Source organism: Nyctibius grandis, chromosome 8 (assembly GCF_013368605.1).
Source record: "Nyctibius grandis isolate bNycGra1 chromosome 8, bNycGra1.pri, whole genome shotgun sequence".
In the NCBI taxonomy this organism is placed as follows: Eukaryota; Metazoa; Chordata; class Aves; order Nyctibiiformes; family Nyctibiidae; genus Nyctibius; species Nyctibius grandis.
In genome coordinates, this window is record NC_090665.1 from 22,264,916 (window position 1) to 22,289,414 (window position 24,499).

The following is a 24,499-nucleotide window of genomic DNA, read 5'->3' on the forward strand; positions in this document are numbered from 1 at the left end:
CCTATCTGTACAAGAGATCACCGAGTACTATACAGTCAAAACTTTATCAGAACAAATAGGCCACCATGATGCATTTCAGTTTTGACTAGTGCTATATTTTAACTAAAAGTAATTTAATTAAAATTATTCCGATCATTACAGGACTGTTCCCTGCACTTTGAACAGAATCTTAATGCCCAAAGCTTCGTTGTTGCTCTCGCCTATAGCAGTGTAAAGTTAGAGAGGTTCTGTTCAGGCTAAGAAGGCAAAAAGAAGTGAGTTACTGTCATCTATCAGTACAGAAGCAAATGTTTCTTTTCAATCTAATTTCACTCTTGGTAAACAGATGTAAAGTTTATACTATATTCTCACTACAACCTTTTTTACTATTGGGAGTTTCTGCTCTAGAGACCCTGCTGACTTGGCCCTCCCCACGTTCTGCCCCGCTCACAGCAGTGCTCCTACCACCTCTTGCTCAGGAGGCCCCTGCCCCACTCAGCACACGGACATCTGCCCGGCCGCATCAACACGCAGAGATCCAGCAAGTGCCCATATTGGATCGTGTCACTGGTTTACGCATGTACCACTGTGGGGACATAACGGCACCTCTGCTGTACAGTAACTTTGCTGTACAGAAACATATTAAAGTACAAAGATTTTTTTTCTGAACTAGAACAGAGCCATACCAGGAAATCAGGAATGGTTTCCTTTCAGTAACAGTATTACTCTCCCTTTCAGCTCAGCAGAACTATTAGATCTCAAACTTCCAATGATGTAGAGGCTTTAGGTACAGGAAAGCTGACATTTCACAAAAATGATGCTGTGGTTTCCAGTACAATTATTAAAAATACCTGCAGTAAAATTCTGTAGATTACAGAGGAGGAATAAAGTAGCATGCTAACATCCATCAACAGATATCCCAAAGAGTTTAAGAATGAAAAGCAAGGTGTCAAATACTTTTATAAAATCCACTTGAAAGAACACTACCAAGTTTCTTATATTAAAAAATTGATTTTTAAATGATCTGACAAACATTCTCTTGGGCTGCATATACGTTGTTGTTGTTGTTACTTCCAGATACAACCCTGCACAACTTTTTTAAGAGTCATTAAATTACCAGACATAACCCTAATGCTGAGATTTTATCAACCAATAATACCACTCTGCTCCAAAGATAATATGGAATGTTATCTGAAACATTATGCAAACAAAATGAGCTGTTTTAACTTCATTACAATTCAAAACACAAGCAAGTAAAATCAATGACCGAAAGGAAAAGACAAAAGGAACGGAAGACTATGCCTACCAAGATACAATTGTTATATATTGACAGAATTTTACAAATAGTGGAGGATTAAGGGGAGAGAGAGAGGAAAGAAACCAAAACAATTAAAAATGCATGTGTGACAGACTCTCTAATAAAAGAGAGGAAGAAAGAAATTAATCAGACATTCCATTTTGTTCATCTGTGACAAACAACTGCTTTGATCGTCATGGAGCCTAAAACAAGTGAGACATTTTTATTTATCTGCCTTTCAGTATTTGTATTTTATCTTCTAGGTAAGTCTTCCTTGCAGCCAAGTTAAGAAGTTTTGTGATTGTTATTTGAGCCCTTTTAAGTTGAGGATTTTTTTCTTAGCTTTCAAATAAAGCTTTGTATTCTGCTCTGTCTCTACCTCTGCTCATTTATCTTCTGCAGCTTCAGAGGAATATGGCACATTGGAGCCTGCTTTGCTTTGTTTCTGTACTGCATTTTAGCCTTTTGATTTCTACTGCTTACCTCAGTAATAACGGATTTGCTAATGTTTGCCTTTAATTCTAATAGCAATCAAGCAACTGAATGATTTTCATTTACAGGAAGTTAACATTTTCTTGTCCACCCGTATTTGTAATATTTGATTTAATGTTCAAACTAACTGTAACTGCAGCGTTTAAGTAATTTAAAAATAAAAGCTTGTGAATTTACTTCATAGATTAAGCTGAGTGAATGATCGCCTTGTTGTCCAAGCCAAGACTTCAAGCTAATGCTTTCCAGTTCTGTTATGGAGAGTAAAGGTTAATGAACACTTCTCTCATGCTTCCCTTCTCCATCTCCTCCCAATAGAATTTTTTTTCAGATCTGAACTACACACCAGTAAAGGCCAGATGCCAAGAACTAAAAGATTATGCTGACTTGCCGTGCTGGTGTTTTGGCAGATTTTACAATTACAAGGCCTAATTCTACAGCCTTGATGTGCATAACTTATGTAAGACCCTGGGAGCTTTGTGTCTCAAGAACTGCAGCAAATGCCAAATTTTCATACAGCTACCAGCTCACAGCATCTGGAACAACTTTGGCTTGGAATTTCATACTCATACTTTTGCACCTTGACATGGGTATTCTAACTTACATTTTACTTAACAGTAATTGAAGAGTAACAGAATAGGATTGTTGCTCCAAACTCCCACTGGAACTAGTCCAGAATTGAAACCCCTGAAAATAAGACTACTGGGATAAAGAGCAGACGCTGGTCCTGAGATTACCAGTATCTTTAGGTAATTTTCAGAATGTCACATGATTTTCTAGTGGTAACTTTGTCTTAATTTAATTGCTGGAAGACAGGTTTTAATTAGTTCATCTTTCATAATCATCTTGGCACTTTCTGTGGTCATTTGTTCTTCCCTTACAGCACAGCATCTCAGTGCTTCAGCTCTTGCACAATTTCTTGTCTGTTACTCATCTCTTCCCATATCATCTCTTTTACATCACTGTACTTCAGGCACAATTTGCAGTTGCATCCACTTAAAGAGGGCACAATGGAGAACACAGTTTAGAATCAGACCTTATTGCTCTGTTTGTTTACCATTAGCAAATTTTTCTAGACACAACTCAGTTCAAAAAGCATTTTATTTACATCCTCATTTCCTGGGGATAAAATTTATAGAATCAAGTTTCTGTTAGATTTTGTTTCACTTCGTGGCCAGCCATGGCCATTAGCAATTAAACCCAGGGCAGCTGACCCAGGCTGGCCCACAGGTGTGTTCTATATCATTAACAATCAAGTTCACTATAAAAGGGAACTTGGGTAGCAGAGAGTCTTCTTTTTGCTCTCACCTCTTTTTCTCGGTGATGGTTATTCCTAGAGCAACTTACGGTAACTCTGTAGGCTAAGTATAATTTTGTGTGTTTGTATTACCATTGATGTGGGTTTCTTTATTTTATCAAATCTGTTTAAATTTAACCTACGAGTTTTGCTCCTTTTCCCAATTTCTTTTCTTGGTCAGGGAAGGGATATTGGGTGAGAGAAGAACTGTTATTGTTTAGCCCTGTGTGTGGGCTAAATGCAGACAGTTTATTCAACAGTTTCTTAAAAATTTTAATTAGAAATGGAAAGTTTATGTTTAATGGCAGCAAGTAAGAAATGCTTATTATGAGAACTATAATTCAGTTTACAACTAAAATGGTGAAGGACAGATCCTTAGCTAGCACAGAGCATTTCCCATTGAGATCGGTGGAGCCATATCAATTTGTGTTAACTCAGGTGTCCACCCTTAGTTTTCAAGCTTGATGCACAAGATTTAATTTTTGGATCGGTTTTCTTTTTTGTAAATGAAGCACAATGTTTCCTTTTACAGGGAACCTTATTTATTCCCAAAATATGTAACAGTAATTCAAAAACCTACAAAGAGGAGGTTTTAATTCTAGCTGCTCCTTTTCAGAATAAGCTTTATATGTTTAGTAAGCCTGGTCAGCAAAAATAAATGAACCATTATGCACTAGGATATCAGCTTCATAAAGTTTTTTAAAGTGGACTTTTATCCTTCAGAGGGAGTTGGGGGAATTATTGTTTCCATAATGTTGTAGATCCCTTGATAAGACAGTTTATTTATACATACACATTAATTAATTTCAAAGCTGTCTATCTGGCTTTTCATCATTCTAGAATCCCTCAGGATTTTGAAGCCTGAGCAGCCTATAGTCTAGGCTGCTAATATGTAAGAAATTGTTTGTGTAGTCTTTTTGTCCAACATTTTTCTTGTATTAAGTGATGAAAAAAAAAAAAAATTCACTCCACCACTAACAATAGTATTTCCCTACCATCTTAATTTAAAAGTTGTATCCTAAAATAAAACTATGGAAACAGGGTAGGAACAGAGAAGAGCAAGGAAATGTCATGGAGAAGTACACAGCCACAGACAGGCAAACAACAATTCCATCACTGCCTGCACTGCCACTTTCATCATCCTCAAGTACCAGCTCCAGGGATCATCTGCTTATGTGAGAAATTTGCCATTAGGGAGAAAGACCCAAAACCACATCTATATATGCTTAAAAGCAGAAGACATGATACTTATCTGGATTTTTTTTTTAAGCTTGTGCCTTGTCTTGGGAGTTGAATTTATAATTTCAGACTTTCTAAAGTTATGCCTAGAATGTATATACCCTGCTCCCAGTCCCAAGCTGAAGACTCAAATGCTGAAATCATCCCCTGGCCAGCCTTCTGCAAGGCCCATCAAAGATTTGAAGTACAGCTCATGGCCTCCATGCAGCAGTGAAGTTTTATCGTTTGCATGTACATTTTACACAGTAAAGTTTAAATTACAATCCATGATCCTATTTGTTTTTTATCACAATGTCAGACAAGAGGAATAGTTGTGCTTCCCTTTAACATTATAAAAATGAGGAGGTTTTTGGGTAGACTCTAAAACTAGCTGGTGACATTCTGACATCTCAAGAAACTGGATTTTACATGCCTAAGAATTAAAGGGAATAAACTAATGACTTAAAAATCTCTGGACTTCACTTTTTGCTAGAATCTATTTAACACATGCTTTGACATCTGTGTATTTTGCAGAATATTCAACAGCTGATGGAGAAGGTGGTGACTCTGTAAAGCTATTCATCAGGGAAAGCTGAGCTTTGTTAGTCCAAGCCTCTGAGAAAGCCACAAGAACTCAGAAACTTTTCGGTTGCAAATCGGCCTCGCTACCCCGAAAGCACAACCGGAGCCGCAGAGCCCATCCTTAAAAACAGAAATACCAGCAGGAAGCCAAAAGTTTGGAACGTCACCTTGAGGTGAGTAAAGGAGTTAAAACATCGCCTTCCCTGCTCGCTAACCAGCGGAGGACGCCTAGCAGTGCCTGGTAACGGACAGAGCGCGGTGCCCCAGGCGCAGGGCTGGCAGGAGCCGGTGCCGAGCCCCGACGGCGAGCGGCACTGGGGGGGGTAAGGGGGAGGCTGCAACCGCAGCGCTACCGCCGCTTGTCCTGCGCGGCAGCAGCGGGCTCCGGCGCCCCGACAGCCGCGGTAAGGAGTGAGGGGGGAAAGGAGCTAGCGGGGTAGTCGCTTGCCCGAGCGGCCTCCCCGCCCCCTTCCCTCGGTGCCCAGGCGCGGAGCCGGGGCGGCGCAGTGCCCCGCGGGGGTGAGCGAGGCCCTCCGGCCGCCGCCGGGCCGCTCGCGCTCGGGCTCCGTCCCTGCGCAGGCAGCCGGGGCTGGCGGCGGCACCGGGCCCTCCCCGCGGGGGCCTGCGGCCGGCGGCGCCTGCAGCGCGGGGGCCGGGCCGGGGCTCCGCGTGTTCCCGCACAGAAACCCCTGCGCGGCGCAGGGCGGGTGCGGGGCTGCGCGCTTGCTGCGGGCGCGTCTGTCACCGCACGGGCCTGAGCTGGGCTGCGGGGCTGGGAGAGTTCCTGTCGGGTGCGATGGTAGTGCCGGTCTGTCCCTAGAACACTATGGAAAAACTTTTTAGGCTTTTAAAATAGGCTTTTAAATTCAGGGCCTGAAGTCTGTCCTACTCTTCACATCAAATACATTATAAACATATATCCAGGACCATATATATATATTTAAAATGGCAAATTAAAGCTTTTTTAAAATTCCCTACTCAAGTGCCAGTGAGAATTAAAAGACGACAAGAAGATATATGGTTACTTTTTTTTTAATCTATCTGGCTTCCACTGTGTAACTTAACCTTTCTCCTCTACATCACTTTAAGAGGTTGTTTCCCCCCTTGTGCAACAGCTGTTGTTTGGTTTTGTAAATGATCCCTGATGTTTGTTTTCTTTAAGCTTTGTAGCAATACAATATGTGCCAGTAGTTCATTTTTCAGGTGTTATTATTTGCTACTTAAGTCTAGTTACATTGTGTGATTCTAGCAGTAAATTAGCTTCATGCCTTTAACTTCAGAAATGCAAATTGAAGAATTTAGCTTAGGTATGATAAGCTAATTAGTGTTTGGATGCTCTAAAAGACCTTAGAGAAGCCCAGAGGTGTCTGAGGGGGGGCACTGAGGATGCAATAGGTGACAGTCCTGTCAAAGGGGAGTTTGAGCTATTTGAGGTTCTGCCTTTTAAAATAATTTAATGAGACAAATCGGATTTCATTGCACTGATGATTTCTAAGGTATTAATTCATAAAATGTTGAAGTAGCCTCTGCTGTATCTTGTGTAGCAGATTAAATTGGCTGGGTGGAGCTGTTAACCCCCCGCTGTCTGCCTGATCCATAGCAGGGTGCTCTTGCCCTGAAGGAGGAGGGCTGCCTGAATCTCAAGAGCCAGCTTCACAACTACATTTTTCCCTCCATGTTGTTGATTTAGTGCAATGTGCCACTCAAAAAATGCTGTAGAAGCCCCTCTGCCCACCAAGCATTGTGTATTTTTCTTAACAAGAAGAAACTAAGAAATTAGCCATATAGGCTTACAAAGTATAATGGAGATCTTCAAAAACATGATGCCTTTCTGTGTCAGAAAGCCTGTCACGCCAGCCATCTAAGACAATGGAGAGAGGAGATGCAATTTAAGGAAACCAACCTGCCCGCTTGCTTCCCCTTTTGTTCCCTGCCACCAGCCACAGCTCCTTCATTAGGCACGCCGTACATGCGTGTATCCTCCCAGTGCTCACTTTTGCCCCTTGTGAAATTTTTTGCTGCTTTCACTGACTGCCCCTAGATCTAGTACTGCAGGGAGAAGTTTTGCATTCAATTTATCTAGTGCCTTCATCATTTTGTAAAACTTTGCTGTAGCCTCCCCCAAGCTCCTCCTTTCCAAACCAAGCAGTCCCAGGCATTTTTTGCCTCTCCTGGATAGTGGTAGCTCCATTCACTTCATTTGAACTGCCCTTCCTGTGCTGGGACCAGAACTGCTCATAGTAGTCAAGATGTGAGCCCATCCAGGTTTTCTGTTGTACTAAAACAATACCTTGTGTGATGGGCTCAGTTCTTTTTCTCATGGTGCTCAGCATTTTGTTGGCTTTTTGGCTGACAGCAAAAAAAGAGAGGAGGTGCAGTGGAAGTTTTGAAGATGGTATAACTGTATGGTTATTAATGTTTGTTTCAATTATGATAAGAACTTATAAACATTTAGGGTGATAGTTGCAATGTGCTTGCAGTGATAATTAGGTACCTAATTTCATTGTTGTTGTTTCAGAATTGCACTTCTCTTTCTTTGGATAGATAGAAATCCCTGTACAGGGGAGATATTCTTAAAGAGCAAGCAAAACATCTTGGACAATACGCGGGGCACATACATGTTTGTATCATTTCCTTGAATTCTTTGGTTGTACAAGATGAAGCAAGTAGAAATTTCAAATTGATCATTTAAAAAATATAACGATAAGCAATGGGAACTCTTGAGCTTAGGAGCCATTTACTTAAACTGCCTCATTGCTGTACAAAATCCTCAGTGTTAGTAGGCAAATTCATATATTACTGTGAGGAATGCACCTAATGCTTTTCATTTTGATGGTTTAAAAATTTAATTGCAAATAGCTTTCTCACTCAAGTATGCTACACTTGGGGACACCTGGGTGCTACTGAATTGGTGCAAAAGGGCATGTTGTTTCAAACAGCAGCTTTATATATTCATTATTAACCTCAACTGTTGAGTTGGGTTTGTTGCCTCTGGCAGTAACTAATAGATGAAGTTCCAGAGGAAAATGTGAAGACCTATCATGCACTTAACAAACTGAGCAGTTCTAAATATTGCAGAAGAATTCCTTGTTGCTTCCTGGAGGTGGTCAGGTAAACCTTGAAGTACAGAAAGAGAGCCTTCTTAGTCAAGTTTTTAATTTTATTTTAATTCTTTATTTTACTAGAAGATCTTTTCCATATAACTGTAGGGCCAGTGAGATGTTCTTTCCTAACTACATGAAGAGTGTCAGGAGTTAGTTGCCCCTAACACAGTAGATAGCAAATAGTTATCCCTTTTTTGAAACAGCAGAGTAAGCTGTGGGATTATGGATGTTGATGTTTTAACTTTGGTCTTGCTGGATGTTCTGGAAATCCTGCATTACCCTGTGGTTGATATATATGGTTATTTTGCATCTGACTGTTCTGCAGTATTACTTTTAGGGGCTTCATTAGTTTGCTACCTTTTAAAGCCAGCTTTATAAGAACAGGTTTTAGTGATTGAATATGCTTTCTTTGCCACTTAAACATTTACCATTTGTGTGCAAGCTGTATTTCTGTTATAGATTTGCCTTAGGTTCTGCTAAATGTATTTTGCAAATTGTAAGAAAATTGCAGAAGACGTTGATAGAAGAAAAATCACTCTGAATGGCTTCTCAAAAAGAACTCTTGAAGTTTTAGTAAGAGTCGATATTGACAGACAAGTTGGTGCTTTCACTAAATCAGCAGTTTGTTTGCTTAAAAATAGCCACCCTAGGTTGCAGTTCTGCATGTATCCTCTTTTTCTAGAAACCAATATGTTGTTCTTTGAGGATGACTGGCTTGAATGTGCAAATAGAAGGACTATTGGTTACTTGGAATAGTTTATACAACTGTAGAAGAAGAAAAATCTTATTCATTAGTGTGATAAGGGCACAAGAAATAGGAAAGCAGTTGTGTTAGATGTTGAGAGATCACTAGGGATTATTGGATGAGTAATCATAAAGATCATACTGCAGTGAATACAAGAAGATGCTTGGAGCTGATTGTATTCTCTTGACCTTGTTGCAATGCATGCTGAGATCCTGCATTACCTGGCAGACACTGAATGTGTGTAGCTTGCCAGGCTGTTTTTGCTGATTTTCTGTATAGTTCTGTGTTAGTGTAGTATTGGCTTTGTAACCAGATGAAACTGCTACAGAGCTCTGTGTCCAAGCATTGCTAAATGTTTCATGGGCAGTTAGAATGAAATGCCTTTTTACAAAATGGGGATTATTCCATGATTTTCCCAGAGAATGCAGAGAAAGAACGTAAGAGCGTTATGCTCTGGTTTGTCTTTACGTTTTTACAGTTTAAAGATGAGATAAAACTGACAACTTCAAAATATTTGGTAAATGCACATATATATGCATGTTAGCAATACAGGAAGTTACTGTTGATGTGCGTGAATGGTGGTTTTTGAATTCCATGTTGCTGAGTTGTTGAATTCTGTAAGCATGATTATTTTGCAGGATGAGGGTCCAGATAAAGAAAAATAGATCCTACAGAATACTATCATGGGAGTATCTCTGTGGACATCTTATTGGCTAGACTCTGGGGACCAGACACTTTTGTGTCCCACTATGTAGTTCTAGTTATAAACCTGCAACAACTCACAGGCTTAAAATATTGTGGTGTAGTTGACTTGAATTCACTGGTGCTGGTTTTTGTGTGTTGAGAATACAAGTTTTTTTAAGGTTGTGCTAAGGAATTATTCTGCTCAAATTTTTTGCACTTGAAAATCATTTAAGGTGATACCATGTTCATTATTAACTGGAGATTCAATTTTAGCTTGTATTTCAGACTGTATGGGTCCTGCGATCATTTTATTATTTATATTTTTCATACTTTGTCAATGTGCACTTTTTATGGTGAATTTTCTTGTTTAGTACCTTTCAACTGTAGTTTCTTTTTAGCAATGGAGAACTGGTTTTTATTTGGAAGAAAAAAATCATTAAAAGGACAAAACAAGTGTAAATCATGTTTAAGTTGATTTCAGAGATGTAACTGATGAAGAGGTCTTGTTGGTTCTGTGAAGGGGAATTTCCCCATGGATATAGCTTGAAATAAAGAAATTGGAAGAGTGAAGTATCATACTGTGATTTGAAGGATTCTTATCTCAGGAAAGGAAAAGACAATTCTGCTGAGGCTGCTTTCTCTGTTGGCTGCCAAGGCACTTGGAATTTGGGCCACAGACTTATTGCAGTTTTCTGTGAGGTAACTTGTCCTTGGATAGGTCTTTGGTCACTACTATTTCCTGGGAAAATTGCTGCCTGGATAAAGCTGAAGAAAAAATGGCAAGTACCCCAAATTTAAGCTGATCCATCTTAAGCAAAAGAATGCTACACATTCCAAAGACAGTATTTGTTGTGCTTTGGGCCATTTTCACAGATACATGTGAAAGAGCCTGAATGATTTTTAGAAGGTTGTATAAGCTGCTGCTCTAGTGGAGACTGCAGTGAGCTTGGAGATTATTAGGTTTGGGGTTTTCTTTGAAGCTGATTGAGAAACTGCAGTAGGACTTGCATTTTCTGACTAAGTCTGGTATAGGGATTGGAAGGGGCAGCTTCATACTTCTGATGTACTGAATCTGATAGAATACCATGTATCCTATCATATACTTTGTTAATGGCTTTCCAGTGAAGTCAAAGAAATGAAATGCACCTGAGTCACTGGAATTTAACAATAATGTGATCCATCATGTGGCCCTGAAAAAGCTATTTTAGAGGATTAGAGTGTCATATTAGGCTATGTGTAGTATTTATGTGCACCTTGTAAAATTCCTCTTGGCTGGTGTGAGTAACTTTCTGATAAGCAAATAAAATATCACCCTAGATTATACATTTTTCATTTTTTTCTCACCCAGATATTTATGTTCATTATTAAAGTGGAAGGTGGGGATATAGAGGTAAATATTTGTCACTGTTGTGGAGGATTGATTCAGTGACCGCACATGCTGGGAACTTATTGACTGGAGTACCTTTTGTTATGGCAGTGACTCCCATTAGTAACAACATGAGAAAATCTGATATATGGTCATATTTTTAATGGATATTTGTGTACTGTGGTTTGCTATGATTTGGGTCAGCTACTAAAATATACTTTCTATTTTCTGACTTTGAAAATGGTCTTGCAGCCATAACATCGTTAACATCACCTGGTGTAACTCAGCTGGGCTCAGCGCAGCTATATGAATTTATATGAGATAATGATATGGCCCAGTAAAAGAATGGATGTGGGCAGCTTTGAACTTGTTCAAATCTAAATTTCATCTAAATTAGTCTAGATTCACCCTCACAGGAGGAGATAACACTTTTATCCTTTGCTACAATTCAGTTTATTTCTGCTCTTTGCAGAAATTTTACCTCGAGGCTGAGTCGTCTTTGTAGCTTGCACATACCAGTGTCTTGTCCTCCAGTTTACTAATTTAACAGCTCATGAATCAGACTGCGCTGCTCAGCACTCCATTGTGCTTCTGATAATTAATCAGATATGACTTTAATTACTGACTTTCAGTAGAACATAACTGTGGTCATCTCTAATGTCATCTATTATTGACTTATTGTAGGAATATAGGCAACAGAAAAAGAACTTGCAGGAATCTTCTAATGAAAATTATAGTGATTTTTCCCACCATAAAACCTTTTTTATATAGCTTAAGTGCGGTCTCCTCATTTGAAGGTATCTGCCCTTGTACATATGGCCATGTGATATACCATATTGTTGAAAGCTTTCTAAACTGCGGACACTCATGCGTAAGGTAATGGGCATTTATAAGATGACACCTGTGCCCAGGGCAGAGCACACAGACTCAGAAGCACTCACCAGAAGGAGCCAAACACAGTTATTGCATGAAATGGGAATGTACTGTAGCTTGTCTGCTTCAAACCTTACTCTTTAAGTCATCTCTTTCATCATTAAAAATACCTATAATGTTCCAAAGCAGCAAACCTTCACAGTCTCTGGTCAGAGCTGTGCTTTCTCTTGCTTAAATAATTTATGAATATTGAAGAGAGACAGCAAAGATGACAAAAGATGTGTTATCTTTACTGATTAGAAGTACAACAAAAGGCAGTGTCTGTCATGTCAGGGGGAAAGCTGAACAGGAGATGTATTTACAGAGTTTACTGACTTTTCTTCATGCAAAAATCAAATGTAGTTGTTTCTTTTTAAAACCAGAATTACATTTTTAAAATTAAGTCAATTATTGTACTCTTAAAATAAACATACAAATACTGCTTGATAATAGTGATGTTAACTGACTTATTCCCAAGGTTTGTCAGATGCTTTTAAACTAGTTGAAAGTAGAAGGTGCAGTCTTGCTGAAGATATAGGCAATTATTAAAAATATTAATTGCATCAATCAAAAAATACTTTCATAGCTCAATTGGCATTTGTCTCTTGCTTTAACAAACTTTTTTCACTACCACACTGGAAGTATTTTCTTTCGAATTCTGAATTACAGGTGTTTTTTTTCTAGTGGGATTTCAGGAGCTTTGAATTTTATTTGATCCTTTGAGGTGCACACAGAGGTACTGATGCAGCGAACACTTGAATAGCAGAGCAGACTCTGCTAAAATCTTGCTGGTTTTAAGCAAGGCAGCAGCAAATCACTTCAATCGTATGAAGATAGTTCAGAGGTACAGTAGTTATTGGGGAGGGGGGGGGCAGGGCCTCAGTACAAATGTAACTTTTAAACGATTTTCTGCCCCTTCTCTAAAGAAACTGAGGATCTGAAACTGGTTTGCCAGGTAGTGAATACCTAATCAATATATAATGTTACCATACAATTTACTATTTCTGCTTCTTGAAATGCCTCTTTACTACATGTTTACTATTAGTACATTCTTGGTTCTTTTTGTCTTTTTTTTGTTATTGTTTTGGTTTGGTTTTTGAGTTTCCATTAGCAATACTGTCAAGACAGGTTCAAGTCTTTCTCTAGAGTCTCTGAAGTATAAATCAGCAAGAGCTGCAATCAAACTATCCAACACATCTGTTTCAGGTGAGAAATGGAGAAGTCTATAGAATTAAAAGCTTCTTTTTAAAAAAAAACACAAAAGAAGTCAGCTTATAGTGTTCAAGATGGCAAAGAAAAGAACAGCAAAGGAAATGTAAACTACACTTCTTCAGAACAGAAGAGAATGTATCAGAGCATCAGCTAGCAGATGTAAGAGCTAGAGCTGCTATTGATATGTGCTTGGCAGTTGGGTAAAGTTACATGACTGTGTCATTGGTTTTAGGTTGTCATATAAGATTGTATAAGCCTGTTTGCAGGGCTGGATGCAGAGCAATAATTGTAGTTATGACTGTAAAAAGTTTCTGCTTTGAGAAGATTCTTAGCCTGGAATTAATTGATTTGTTATTGAGAGTTCAGCATTGACTAATCTGTGGCAACAAAATTTATCTAGCAAAAAGTAGGATTATAGGAGAACACTTAGATTTTTTTCTACTATGGTTTCTTTCAGTTAATCAGATACTAATATTTTGCTACCTGTTTCAAGGCAAAAAAACCTTTCCCCATACAATGAAGATACATTTACAGAATTGCTGATATTGAACACAAGAACACTTTCAGTTTGATTTTTCTGAATAAAGAACCTGCAAAGTTTGCATATGGTTTTCATCTGTGACTTTGTTAGTGTTTATACACAGATAGTAAATCAGAGTAGAGAGAGTGAGCTGTAAAATGTGCTTCCTACAGCTGCTACAATTGTAGACCATAAAATTCTTGCTAACTTTCAACGGCTGTACAGCCAGTGAGTCTTTTCTCCCACAGTGTATCTGTCTCCCTTGGTATGATGAGAAATGAGTAACGTAAAATGAAAACATTATAAAAGAACCTTTATATGTATGTTCAGTACTAGATGGTCAAGGTACAGATAGCATGCATGCTTCAAAGAATTTTCTCTATAAAAAGTTTGCAAACTGCCAGCATGTCACAAGTGAAAATATTAAAACTTGTTGCTAGGTGCACTGAATGCTGTTAAATGGTACAGTCCTAGTCTTCAGAGTTATAAATCCTCTGCAAATGAACTGAGAGAGTTGGCAGCTATAAAAGATCAACTTGACTTTGATTTAACCATTATTGTTAAATTTTTCTAAGTAAGAAAAGGCGGGGAATATAAGGGCTGGGAACAGTGAGAGGTAGGCTCTGAGCTACAGTGCTTTGGTACACTGCAGATGGAGAATAGGATTTGGGTAAACAGAGCACAGAATCCGTACCAGAATTGGTATGTTAACCCAAGACTGGCTTCTGAAGTTTGGGATGCAAGTGTCTGTTACACTTAATGGGGAAGGCTGGAGGCCAGGGGAAGGGATGAGAATAGTGTATGTATGATATATGGGTGTAAGCACTAGAGATTTCAAGTCCTGGGAAAAGGAGAGCCCCATCTAAAAATCATATTCACAGATATGTATGTGGGACACAATTGTTTTCATCATGCCAGATATATTCTGGATCAGTTGTAAAAATAGCTATGCAAATAAGTAGCTCCAAGCACAGCGACTAACTTAAACTGATTTCCACTGCATTTTTATTGAGATGACTGACATTTTAACTAAATTATGTAAGTGTTGCTTGTAAATGCAACTGCAAAGGTCATAACAGCATTGCTCCCCACCCATTCACCCTGTTCATAGCTTTTAATGTCCTCAGTGTTTTCCTGTGACAGCTGTAGGTTCCCCTCCCTGCTGTTCCCTGTTGTTGATACACTGTCACTTGCCCTGCCATCCAACAAAGAAAGCGTACAAACAATTGCTGATAATCTGGCTAGAAGTATTTCCTGTCTGGCTGGCCACCAGCCACTGCCTGCCCACATCTGAGGAAGTCGGACCTGTAGGTTTGGGTGTTGCACGTGGGGTTTTGTCATTTGTTGCAAAGGTCCATTGTAAGAACTTGTTTAAAAAACAAAAGTCTGCTTTTGTAGTTCTGCAGGTTCCAAAGTTATTAATAGAGGGTTGATAGACAGAATGAAACCTTGTTTTCTGACAAAAGCAGGTTAAAAATAAAAAACATGTAAAAAATCTGACAGTATTTAATAATAGTGACAATATGAATTTCTATAAATACTTTCTAGCCATCTCTGTATGTGGGGAAACAGAATTTGTTGTTGCTTTCTAATTAATATCAAAGAACACATGTGTTTTCTGAGCTAGTAATTCCTATATGCTGTGATGATACAGAGGACTGATCTTCTGGTACTTCACTAGTGTTCCAGGAATACACAGTTCTGAAAACAGTGCTCCTTTTAGTTTGAGAAACAATGGGCAGACAGCTCTTTGTCGAGTTTGTCTTTTATTTTAATTTCTTTTTTCTTTTTTAGGGTGCAGTCTTTCATGTTTTGATGTCAGAATGAAGAGCAGGATACCTCTCATTCTTCTAGCCTGCGGCTCCTTTAACCCCATCACAAACATGCATATGCGTTTATTTGAGCTGGCTAGAGATCACCTGCACCAAACAGGTCAGTAAGGTGTTGTTAGGACCACACACACACACTGTTTTACTATGAAAACGAAGAAAGATTTTTAACACTCACTGTACATGAGCTGTTGTTTTACAACTGCCTTAATTTTTATGTTGTTTATTGATCATTCAATATGAGGCTTTCATGGCATATTCAATATAGAAGTCTGGTATTACCTTTTCCTTTGCCTTAGTACATAAATAAGTATCACAATGAGCATTCATGGAAATAAAGTGAAAGTTTTATCAGCAGTTTTAGGATCATATTCATGGAACAGACTGAGCCTTGTGAAAGAATGTGCTTAACAATTTTGAAACTGAGAAGAAACATTTATGTTCAAATTTCATGCTTTTATGATACATTGTGTTTTAATGTGAAGAAGTGTTGAAGTTAGCAGTTTTGACAGCCAAGTGAAACTGGAGAAAAGATGAAACGTTAATTATACATCTTCACTAAGAGGTACAAGTTATCTCCCCTAGCAAAATAATTTCCTCATAAAGGAGATCAGGAAAGCTAGATGTCAGCAGGCTAGAAAGTTTTGGCAACAAAGGGGAAAGGTGGGTAACATCAGGAAAGCTACTGAGAAGCATTGAACTTTAAGCTTGATCAACTACTTAGTTGCTGAGGCTTTTATTTTTTTCCATCTGGCAGCTAAAATATACATGTATGTTTCTGGAAGAGGTTGGAAGGGAATCATAGTTTATTGGAACCTGACAGTTTCTCAAACAAAAGGGGTTTGCAACATGCTATAAAAATTGATTCTGGATGCCTGTTTTATGGCAGAACTGTTCCCACCCAGGAAATTGATTAGTCATTCTCTCATGTTTTTAGTCCTGTTTCTCCTTCCTCTTCTACCCAGAGAAGGAGAGGAGAAATTGGAGCTTATTTGCTGAGAAGAAGCACTAGTTGCAGACTGAGCTGATAGTGGGCCTGGAGGACAATGGTTATACATGACTAAAGCTTGATTGAAGTGAGGTAGCGGTCTGCCATATTCACATTGATTCCCTTCTCAGTGAGAACAATGCACTTCTGAGCTAACATACACACTGAATGCCTGAAAAAGTAACTAGCATGAGGGGAGACGTTTCCTAGGCTGTGAGAATGACTGACTTCTGGTGCTACTTCAGTATTTCTGCTCAATCACAAATTGGGCAGAAACAATGAGTTGTGCCATAGCTTGGCTGCAGTTGACTTCGCAGTCAGGTTTTACTGTTACGAATGACCTGACTATCCCTGATGTGCATCCTGACTGACATCTCCAGTAATTCTATCTGCCAGCTTTTTGCACATCACTTCAGTTTCAAATGCTATCTAATCTTATTTTTCATACATCCTTACTTTAAGCAGGGATTATTGAGTTTCTGATACTTTAAGCAATATCTGCAGTTTCATTGCCACATGTCAAGTAATTCATCCTTTTTCTGTCAATATTAATCGACAAATCTTGTCATGCCACTTTTTAAATACAACAGACATAGCTATGTGTGACTGAATCACTCTAATGATTCTCTTTATCTGGATTTTGTCTCTGCTCATGTGAATTTGACTCTTCACACATCCTCACACACAGCTAGAATCTTCTCAAATTCAATCCTGTGTTTTAAAATTGTTTCTTGAAACTTGCACTGACTGTGGCAAATGCCTTTCCAGTTTGTTAATATCTAATGCCAGATGCTTTTCTTTCTCTTTGACTGTATTTCTCATTTGACCATAAAGTCCAAAGAAATAGTACTAGAATCAACCTATGTAAGATATTTAAAACCTTGTTTCCCAAGTATTGCCAGGGAGGGATACTTACATGACCAAGTTTCCAGATAAGACTAAAAGGGATAGAGGGCAAAGGATGGGGGTATGAAAGGCAAGATGTTTCTGTCTGTGACAAGACAGATGCAAGAGGAAGGTGAAGGAAAATGAGTTACTATCTTATGAAAACTTGGGAAAAATGTGACACAGTCAAGGGGTTGTGTCAGATGCAGTGCTGAGCAGCACAGCTGAGAAGTCCAAGGAGTAATTAGTCACTAACCAACCTTGGGAATTTAGAAGTTTATGTTGTTCAAGGGCTGCACCTGATTAAAATTGACTGATATTTTCAAGAAAGGGATAGGAACAGATTGTAACAGCAGCAAGTCAACATAAATGCACAGAAATTGTTTTCCTGCAATAATTCTGATAACTGGAATTTGAAAACAACACAAAATAACCCTGGTTTGATCCTACTGTTTTGGTAGTGTGTATAGCAATACAGATATATGATTGGAATAGGATCTGGTTGGCAGTAGTTACTCACTACATATACAATAAATATTGACAGGCATTAGTTCAAATTAAGTGAATTTTAAAAATGAAAAGGAAACAAATCTTTGGGGTTTTTTTTGTTACAAGATTTACAGCAGTGCTCGCTTAAATAGAGCGGTACTTGGTTAGTTGTGTTAGGCTCTGTCCTTGAAAGATGTATGAAGAGGGATGCATGTGTGGCTTAGCATTCAGAAAGAATGAAAGCTATAGAGTGCACTTTGCAGAGGTGCAAATCAAAGCAGCAAAAGCATAAATCTTAAGACATCTCAAAGATATACCATATCCCTAAAGAAAATGCTTCTGTTACATAAAACTGTTTTCTGAATACTGTTGTCAGTGGATACAGTTGAGGTCCTAACCTTTTTCTGAATTTAAGGAATGCTTTTCTAAGTGGAAGAAGTGTAGATGTCTTTCTGGTCCACAAGTTTTGTTGTCTTACCCTAAAACCCAGCGGAATAAGGGGTAGGCGTCTGCTGCTTGCAGTGGTATTTGGGTTATGCCCTGTGTTTGACTCCAAAATCCTAGTCACCTGTTTTGGAGCATCTCTGAACAGAACCATTGCTTCCCAGCCATGTTACGTGCCAAAAGTCAGCTTGGATGAGAATATTTCAGAATAAGGTGTCCTGTGAGTAGAGCTACAATACTTTGTTATTCACATTGTTACTCTCAAGATGGTGGTTTTAGCCTTCCTTTCTGGAGGAAATACTCATTTTAATAGCTATCAAGAAACTGCCTTTCCTTCTTTTTGCCCAAATCCAGTGAACTTTATAGAAGTGAAGTTGTATTTTGAGGTCTTGATATGAAATGTTTAATATAGATGTGATGTGTGGAGATAATCTGGCATTTATTTGAGGACTGATCATTGTGCATGCTCAGTTACTCAGCTGTTGGAGGAGAGTTCCTGAAGTCACAATGTATTTGAGTGGCTCTCTGACTACAGAAGCAAATCTGCATCTTCAGGCCCTGTAGTTCACTCAACCAGGTTGATATGATTTATGTTTGTCTAGGTACTCATATGGCATCTGTCACTACAATTTTTGCACACATCTAATTCAGTGAATGCATCTTTCAAGCACTCTGAAGTGGTGAAGGTAAAAGTCATCCATCCTATGGAGAGCTATCCTAAAAGATTGTCCATTACTGCTCTGATGTATTTGTTGTTTATGTTGACTTTCAATGCAATGATTGCTGACTTGTTTACCCCTTTGATTTTCCTTCTGTTGAATTCCCTTCACAGAAGGTGACTGAACATGAAGTAAAGAGAGTCTTGCCTATTTTCTTTTCCTTGTTCATGCTTGGCAGTCTCTACATACATGTCATGGGAAGGGAAGCATAGGATGGTATCTTTTTGATATTTAGTCTGTAAATTATTTTGAACAACTCAAATATTTGGGATTACTTGTATCTAGTCATTATGTGGTGATTTTGTTTTTGTTTTCTCCCCTACATGGCATCTGAACAAAGATGTTAGATATCCCTCCCTCCACCCAAGTTAATTATAACCTATAAATAAAATTAACATTTTGGCTTAAATGGAACAATGAAAAATCCTCGTGTTTGTTTTCCTAGGATTAGTACACTGAGAGTTCTGGGAGGATAACTGTTGATTACTTGTGGATTCAAGGAAAACCATTACTATTACTTCAATACAGAATTTTATCATGTGATTTTAATGTATGTGTAGTCACACATAGAAGGCTGATAAAAGAAATTAAATAATCCAGTTAGCTAACCATATTCATAAAAGCAAGTGTGCCAGTGGTTGTTCCAGTGAAGAAATGAAAACTTACTTTAATGTAAGCTCTTGTTGCATCTCATATGGTTAGAACATGAGATTGTATTTTAACTGTTTTCCAACATTGTTCACTTCTGATAGCAAGTTTTATGTCATTTTACGTTTTGAAATAGCTGCCACTTTTCTCATGAAGGAGGACTGACTCCTCAGCAATCAAAGCGATTTTTGTTATTTATATATTTGATGTTGTGTACATATTATGCAGTAAAATTTAAACTGTTCATCAGCCTCATTTTGTTAAATCTTAGATATGTAGGTGACTTTATGCCCTTAGAACAGGCTTAATGAAGCAGAGAAAATGCTTATTCCTGGACAAATCTTCCAAAACCCAAACCAAAAATTTGTAATCCTGTGTCCTGCAATTGTTCACATTAATGCATTATTATATAGAAGTCTCTTGTCCAGTGCTGAAAAGGAAATTGGGGCAGTCTCCAGAAAACCATAAAGCTCAGGGAATTTTCTTTGCTTACAGACTTTGGATACATTGGACAGAAACCTTAGATGAGTTAATGAGTTAAAAACTGTAATCTTGATTAAGGTGTGGGGGGTTTGTGGGGAGGTTTTTTGGTGTTTGGTTTCCAGTGGAGGGGTTTTTTTTGGAGGTGTTTGGGTTGGTGGGGGTTTTTTGGTGTTTGGGTTTTGGGGGTTTCTTGAAGGCTTTTTTGCTATTTTGGTTTTGGGTTTTTTTTGGTGTTTGGGGGTTTTTGTCTAGGTGGTTTTGGGTTTGGGTTTTTTGGTGTTTGGTTGTGTTTTTGGGAGGGGGTGTTGGTTTTTGGCTTTTTTTTTTATCCCTGTGGATGAGAGCTATATGGTCTTTAAATTAATGTCCATATCTGCAGGAAGGGAAAATTTGCATATTTAAGTTGGTGTCACATTTATTTGATGTCATAGAAGCTAGCAGCGAGTCTAACTGTTTTTTTTTTCTATTACATCGTATAAGTTGCGAGAGCTGAATACTGAATGATAAGGAGTTTCATTGTAACCTAGAGGTGACATTGGCATTCATCTGTAATATTTTTATGTAAGCCTACATCAGTGAAACTTTTAAAGCTTTGGAGTTTTAACAGGAAGGTACCAAACTACATTAAAATAAGTGTGTTGGCTCTTCTGCTGTTTTCAGTCATACGAAACCATAAAATCTTCCACATAGTAAACTTAGCATGAAACATGTATCTTTTGATACTGTCATTGCTTATGACTAATGTATGTTGGTACTGCCTGTTTATAGCGATGTGCTGTAAATCTAAACTTTTATCTGGAGGATACTGCTTGGGGTAGTTACTTTGGTGTAAAGAATCAGGCTGGATAACTGGATGTGCCTAGTTCTCAATTGTTATAGAAATGCAAAAGAGGCTTATGTTTTGTGGGCACTGTTCAGCAGGGAGTAAAGTTTCTAGAAACTTTGTTTATGCTAAACCCGTACTATTTTGTAATGCTTAATTAACATCATCTTGGAAATGGAGTGAAATAGAGCAGCACTCAGGCGCAAAGTCCTATTGCAACCTGCTCTGCAGATGGCAGAAGGAAGAATAGCAATGGGGGGTCATTCCTGCTCACTGGGTAGGACAACACCATAAAGCTGCAGAGCTTCCCAGTCTGCTGTGGATCTTCCTATGACACTGAGAGGAAAAGGAGTAGTGGCTGAGTGTTAAATGTATGGAAGTATTTCTTTTATTTGGGTTTCTATAGTGGTTATTTACTTTTATTATTTACTTTTTGTATAGTTTCAAATAGTAAATCAGAGTGACTGCTAGACAAAATCATATCTTTAAAAGTCCTGCCAAAGTACACACACAATTTTATATGAAATTGGCATTTGATAAATTTTATTTAGTATCAATAAACTAATTCAGCATTACAGCTTGTGTTAGTGTTTGTGACAATTTACAGTGACCTTTATAACAGAATACTAAATACCCGTTTTCATTAATACTACTACTTTAACATGTTTGAGGGATATTTTTTGTTTCATTACTTTTGTTATATTTAGTTTTCTAACCAGTTATCCTAAATACTTCTTAGAGAATATAAGTTCACAGCAAGAGGAAATTTTTTGCTGCTTTCAAAAGGTACATTTTGAAAAACAAAGCCACTTAAGGGCCTGAAGGATTTTTACACATACTTAGGACAAGTAGTAATAACATACTTCATGATGAAAACAAATAGCATTCCAAAGAAATAGAATTTGAAGATAATTTTGGACCAAGGAAGGTTTGAAACTACCTGTAATAATTTATGGGACAGAGAAGAGAATTGCAGTGGAAATTAAAAAAACAAAACAAAACAAAAACAAAACAAACAAACAAAAAAACACACAAAAAAACAAGATGGCAGCAGAAGTTAATTATTTCCTCTTTGCATGCTTGCCAAAATTGAGGGACATACTTGAATAGGTGAACTTTTAAACTACTGAAGAGGACACAAGTTATTTAGAGACAGTAATAAAATATTCTTCTATATTTTGAATGGTAAAATTTATATTTTTAGGCAGAAGGTTCTCATGTGCATCTCATTTGCATAGTGCTGGGTTACTTAGTGGTTGTGAATAATCTCAAACAGTTATTTTATTTGACTTTTGGTACCTTAAGTATTAGCAACTTTGATTTTTGTCTTCCATTTGGTTTCATTTCTGCTTTGGAACAAGCTAATATGGCATCAGAAGCTCTTATCCAATTTGTGCAGTTCAAGGCCAGACTAGAGACTGAAATTTTTACAGTTAACAAGGATATGGCAGTGTTGCAATCATTATTGGCTAGCATGTTCTCACACAATTTTAATTTTTACATTTAATATATTCATTTAGAATATAAGGGAACAATTTATATCTGTAGGAACTGAAATGTGAAAAGGAAACTTGTGTAAGAAAAACCTTTTAATAAGGGTAACATATTAATGAATTCAAATGTAATTTCTTTCCCTTTAGATGAGCATTTGTTATAGCATTGTATATTATCAAAGTATCAGAGAATAATTGTTGTTCATATGTCAAGTGAAAATATTTCCAATTTCAGTTCAAGAGATAGACTTAATTACATACTCATCTTTGCATGTTTCTGGAAAATTTTGTCTTTCTCTTTTGACTGTTTTGACTACAATGAGAATGTTTTAAAACAGAGGATAGTTTGGACTGACATTTTAACAGGAGATAGGCCTGTAAATCTCATTGAATTTTAATGCTGTTTTTTAAGTCCAACTCACTTAAGTTCTTTTGAAAGTTTTACCCTATTACATCAAAATTAATGTGTCGTTACTAAATTGTCTTTTTAGAATATTAAATTGTCATCTACCAGTATCAGAAATTGAGTCCAGGGATATAATTTTCATTACAAAGCAATAGGGGGAACTTGCTGCATTCTTTAAATTTCTTTGTTGAAACAATTGAATTAGAAAAAAGGAAGAGGGGTTTTTTCCCCCTTCAGTATCATATTTATCGTAGTTATTTAAAATGCATGCTTTACATTAGAAATAATTGTTTAATTTCTGTTTATTTGAAACACCCTTTCTCTTCTCTCCTCTCTGTTTCTTGAGGGATGCAGATTATATCAGTGCTTTATTTCCCTGTTGATTTATTAAAATGAGCGCTGTGTTTTTGTTTCCTGATTTGAGGCTAGAACTACAATGTCTAACAAAAAAAGCTTGTTGTGTTAATGATTACATTATGTTACAGGAGTAGAAAAATATGGGCATATTTTCAATTTTAATTAACATGATCAGCCAGATAGAAAGGGTCTTTAATGGCTGCTAAGCTGATGTTTGGACCATAGTGCTGTAAGTCTTGTTTTAGACTCTTAGCCTCATCTTTGTTCTTGAATCCTTTGATTTGTCTGAATCGCATTAGTCAGAGCTGCAGTAACATGCTGTAATTCTTGCTTTAACACAATGAAAATGCACAATGATTTTGATAAATAACAAGCATCAGATGCTTAAGAACAAAGCAGTGGTCAGTTAAGTTATCCATTGCTCTGGCTATATAAAAGCTGTACTTACTGGAATATAAAAATTATATCTAGCAATTTTGATAGTTTGCATCATAAATTATAAACATCTCTACTTGCTTGAAAATTCTATGTTCATCCAGCTTTCCTTTTTGAATCATCTAATAGGATAAACATATTGATAGCAATTGTGAGCAGTTCACAGAGGAACAAGAAGGCTACTTTTAAATTTTTTTTAATTACTGTTCCTGTATTTAAAATAATACATAGATCAGGTTGTTCATAAGCTCTTATAACTTTGAAGTTAACCATGCTTTGAAGAGGTTGGGCTAGATGAACACCCAAGGTCCTGTCCGCCCTAAATTTTCAAGATTCTGTGAAGATGACTTATTTTTCTTTTTTCTTTTTTTCGAAAGGAAGATATCAGGTGATTGCAGGCATAATGTCTCCTGTTAATGATGGCTACGGAAAGAAAGGCTTGGTTTCATCAAGGCACCGGATAGCAATGGCTAAACTAGCACTGGAGACGTCTGACTGGATTCGAGTTGATCCATGGGAGAGTGAGCAGAAGACATGGACAGAGACAGTAAAAGTATTAAGGTAATTAGATTTTTTTTTTCCTTTCTTTATGAAGTTACTGATTGCCAAAAATCTGTCAGGCTACCAGATCAATGCACAGAACTCATTCATGTAAAACACCGAAGCAAAGCAGAATGTTTGTTTACGGCATCATCTGCTATGAGATAAAGTATTAGATCTGTGAGCAATAAAATTCACATCACTTTACTTCAGAAAGGCTCTGTAGTCACTATGCCCCATCTGGAGTCTTTCCTTTCCTAGCGCAAACCAGATAGGCTTTCCCCAGACCTATGCAGTACACCACAGTACTGCCCTTGTGCCATTTAAGTAGTTAGATGCATGTGGAAAGCCTCTACCAAGAAAGGGTCTTGCAAAATTGTAGTGACTGAAAGAGTTCTGTAGCAAAGTTCTTGGCTCTCATGTTATTTCTCTTGATTTTAAGTCTCTAAGCAGGTAACATAAAGACGTTAATCAGAAAGTAAGAGAGTTTACAAACAAACCTGTTCTTCAGAGGCATCCCTATTCCAGATTAGCTATGTTGGCATTATTATACCT

General features: G+C 37.7%; 1 protein-coding gene across 2 annotated transcripts in view; it reads left to right on the top strand.

Annotated features, from left to right (window-relative positions):
• Positions 1 to 5,184: 5,184 nt before the first annotated feature.
• NMNAT3 (nicotinamide nucleotide adenylyltransferase 3) overlaps positions 5,185 to 24,499 on the top strand; it is a 28,200-nt gene continuing 8,885 nt past the window's right edge. Inside the window, exons 1-3 of one of the 2 annotated variants that reach the window (XM_068406177.1) lie at positions 5,185 to 5,266; positions 15,200 to 15,337; positions 23,782 to 23,965. In XM_068406177.1, the coding sequence (XP_068262278.1) occupies positions 15,229 to 15,337; positions 23,782 to 23,965 (293 nt within the window). In that variant the 5' untranslated portion in view covers positions 5,185 to 5,266; positions 15,200 to 15,228. Of the gene's footprint in view, positions 5,267 to 12,806; positions 12,880 to 15,199; positions 15,338 to 23,781; positions 23,966 to 24,499 lie in introns of those variants that run through there. The other variant, XM_068406178.1, reaches the window with a different exon arrangement.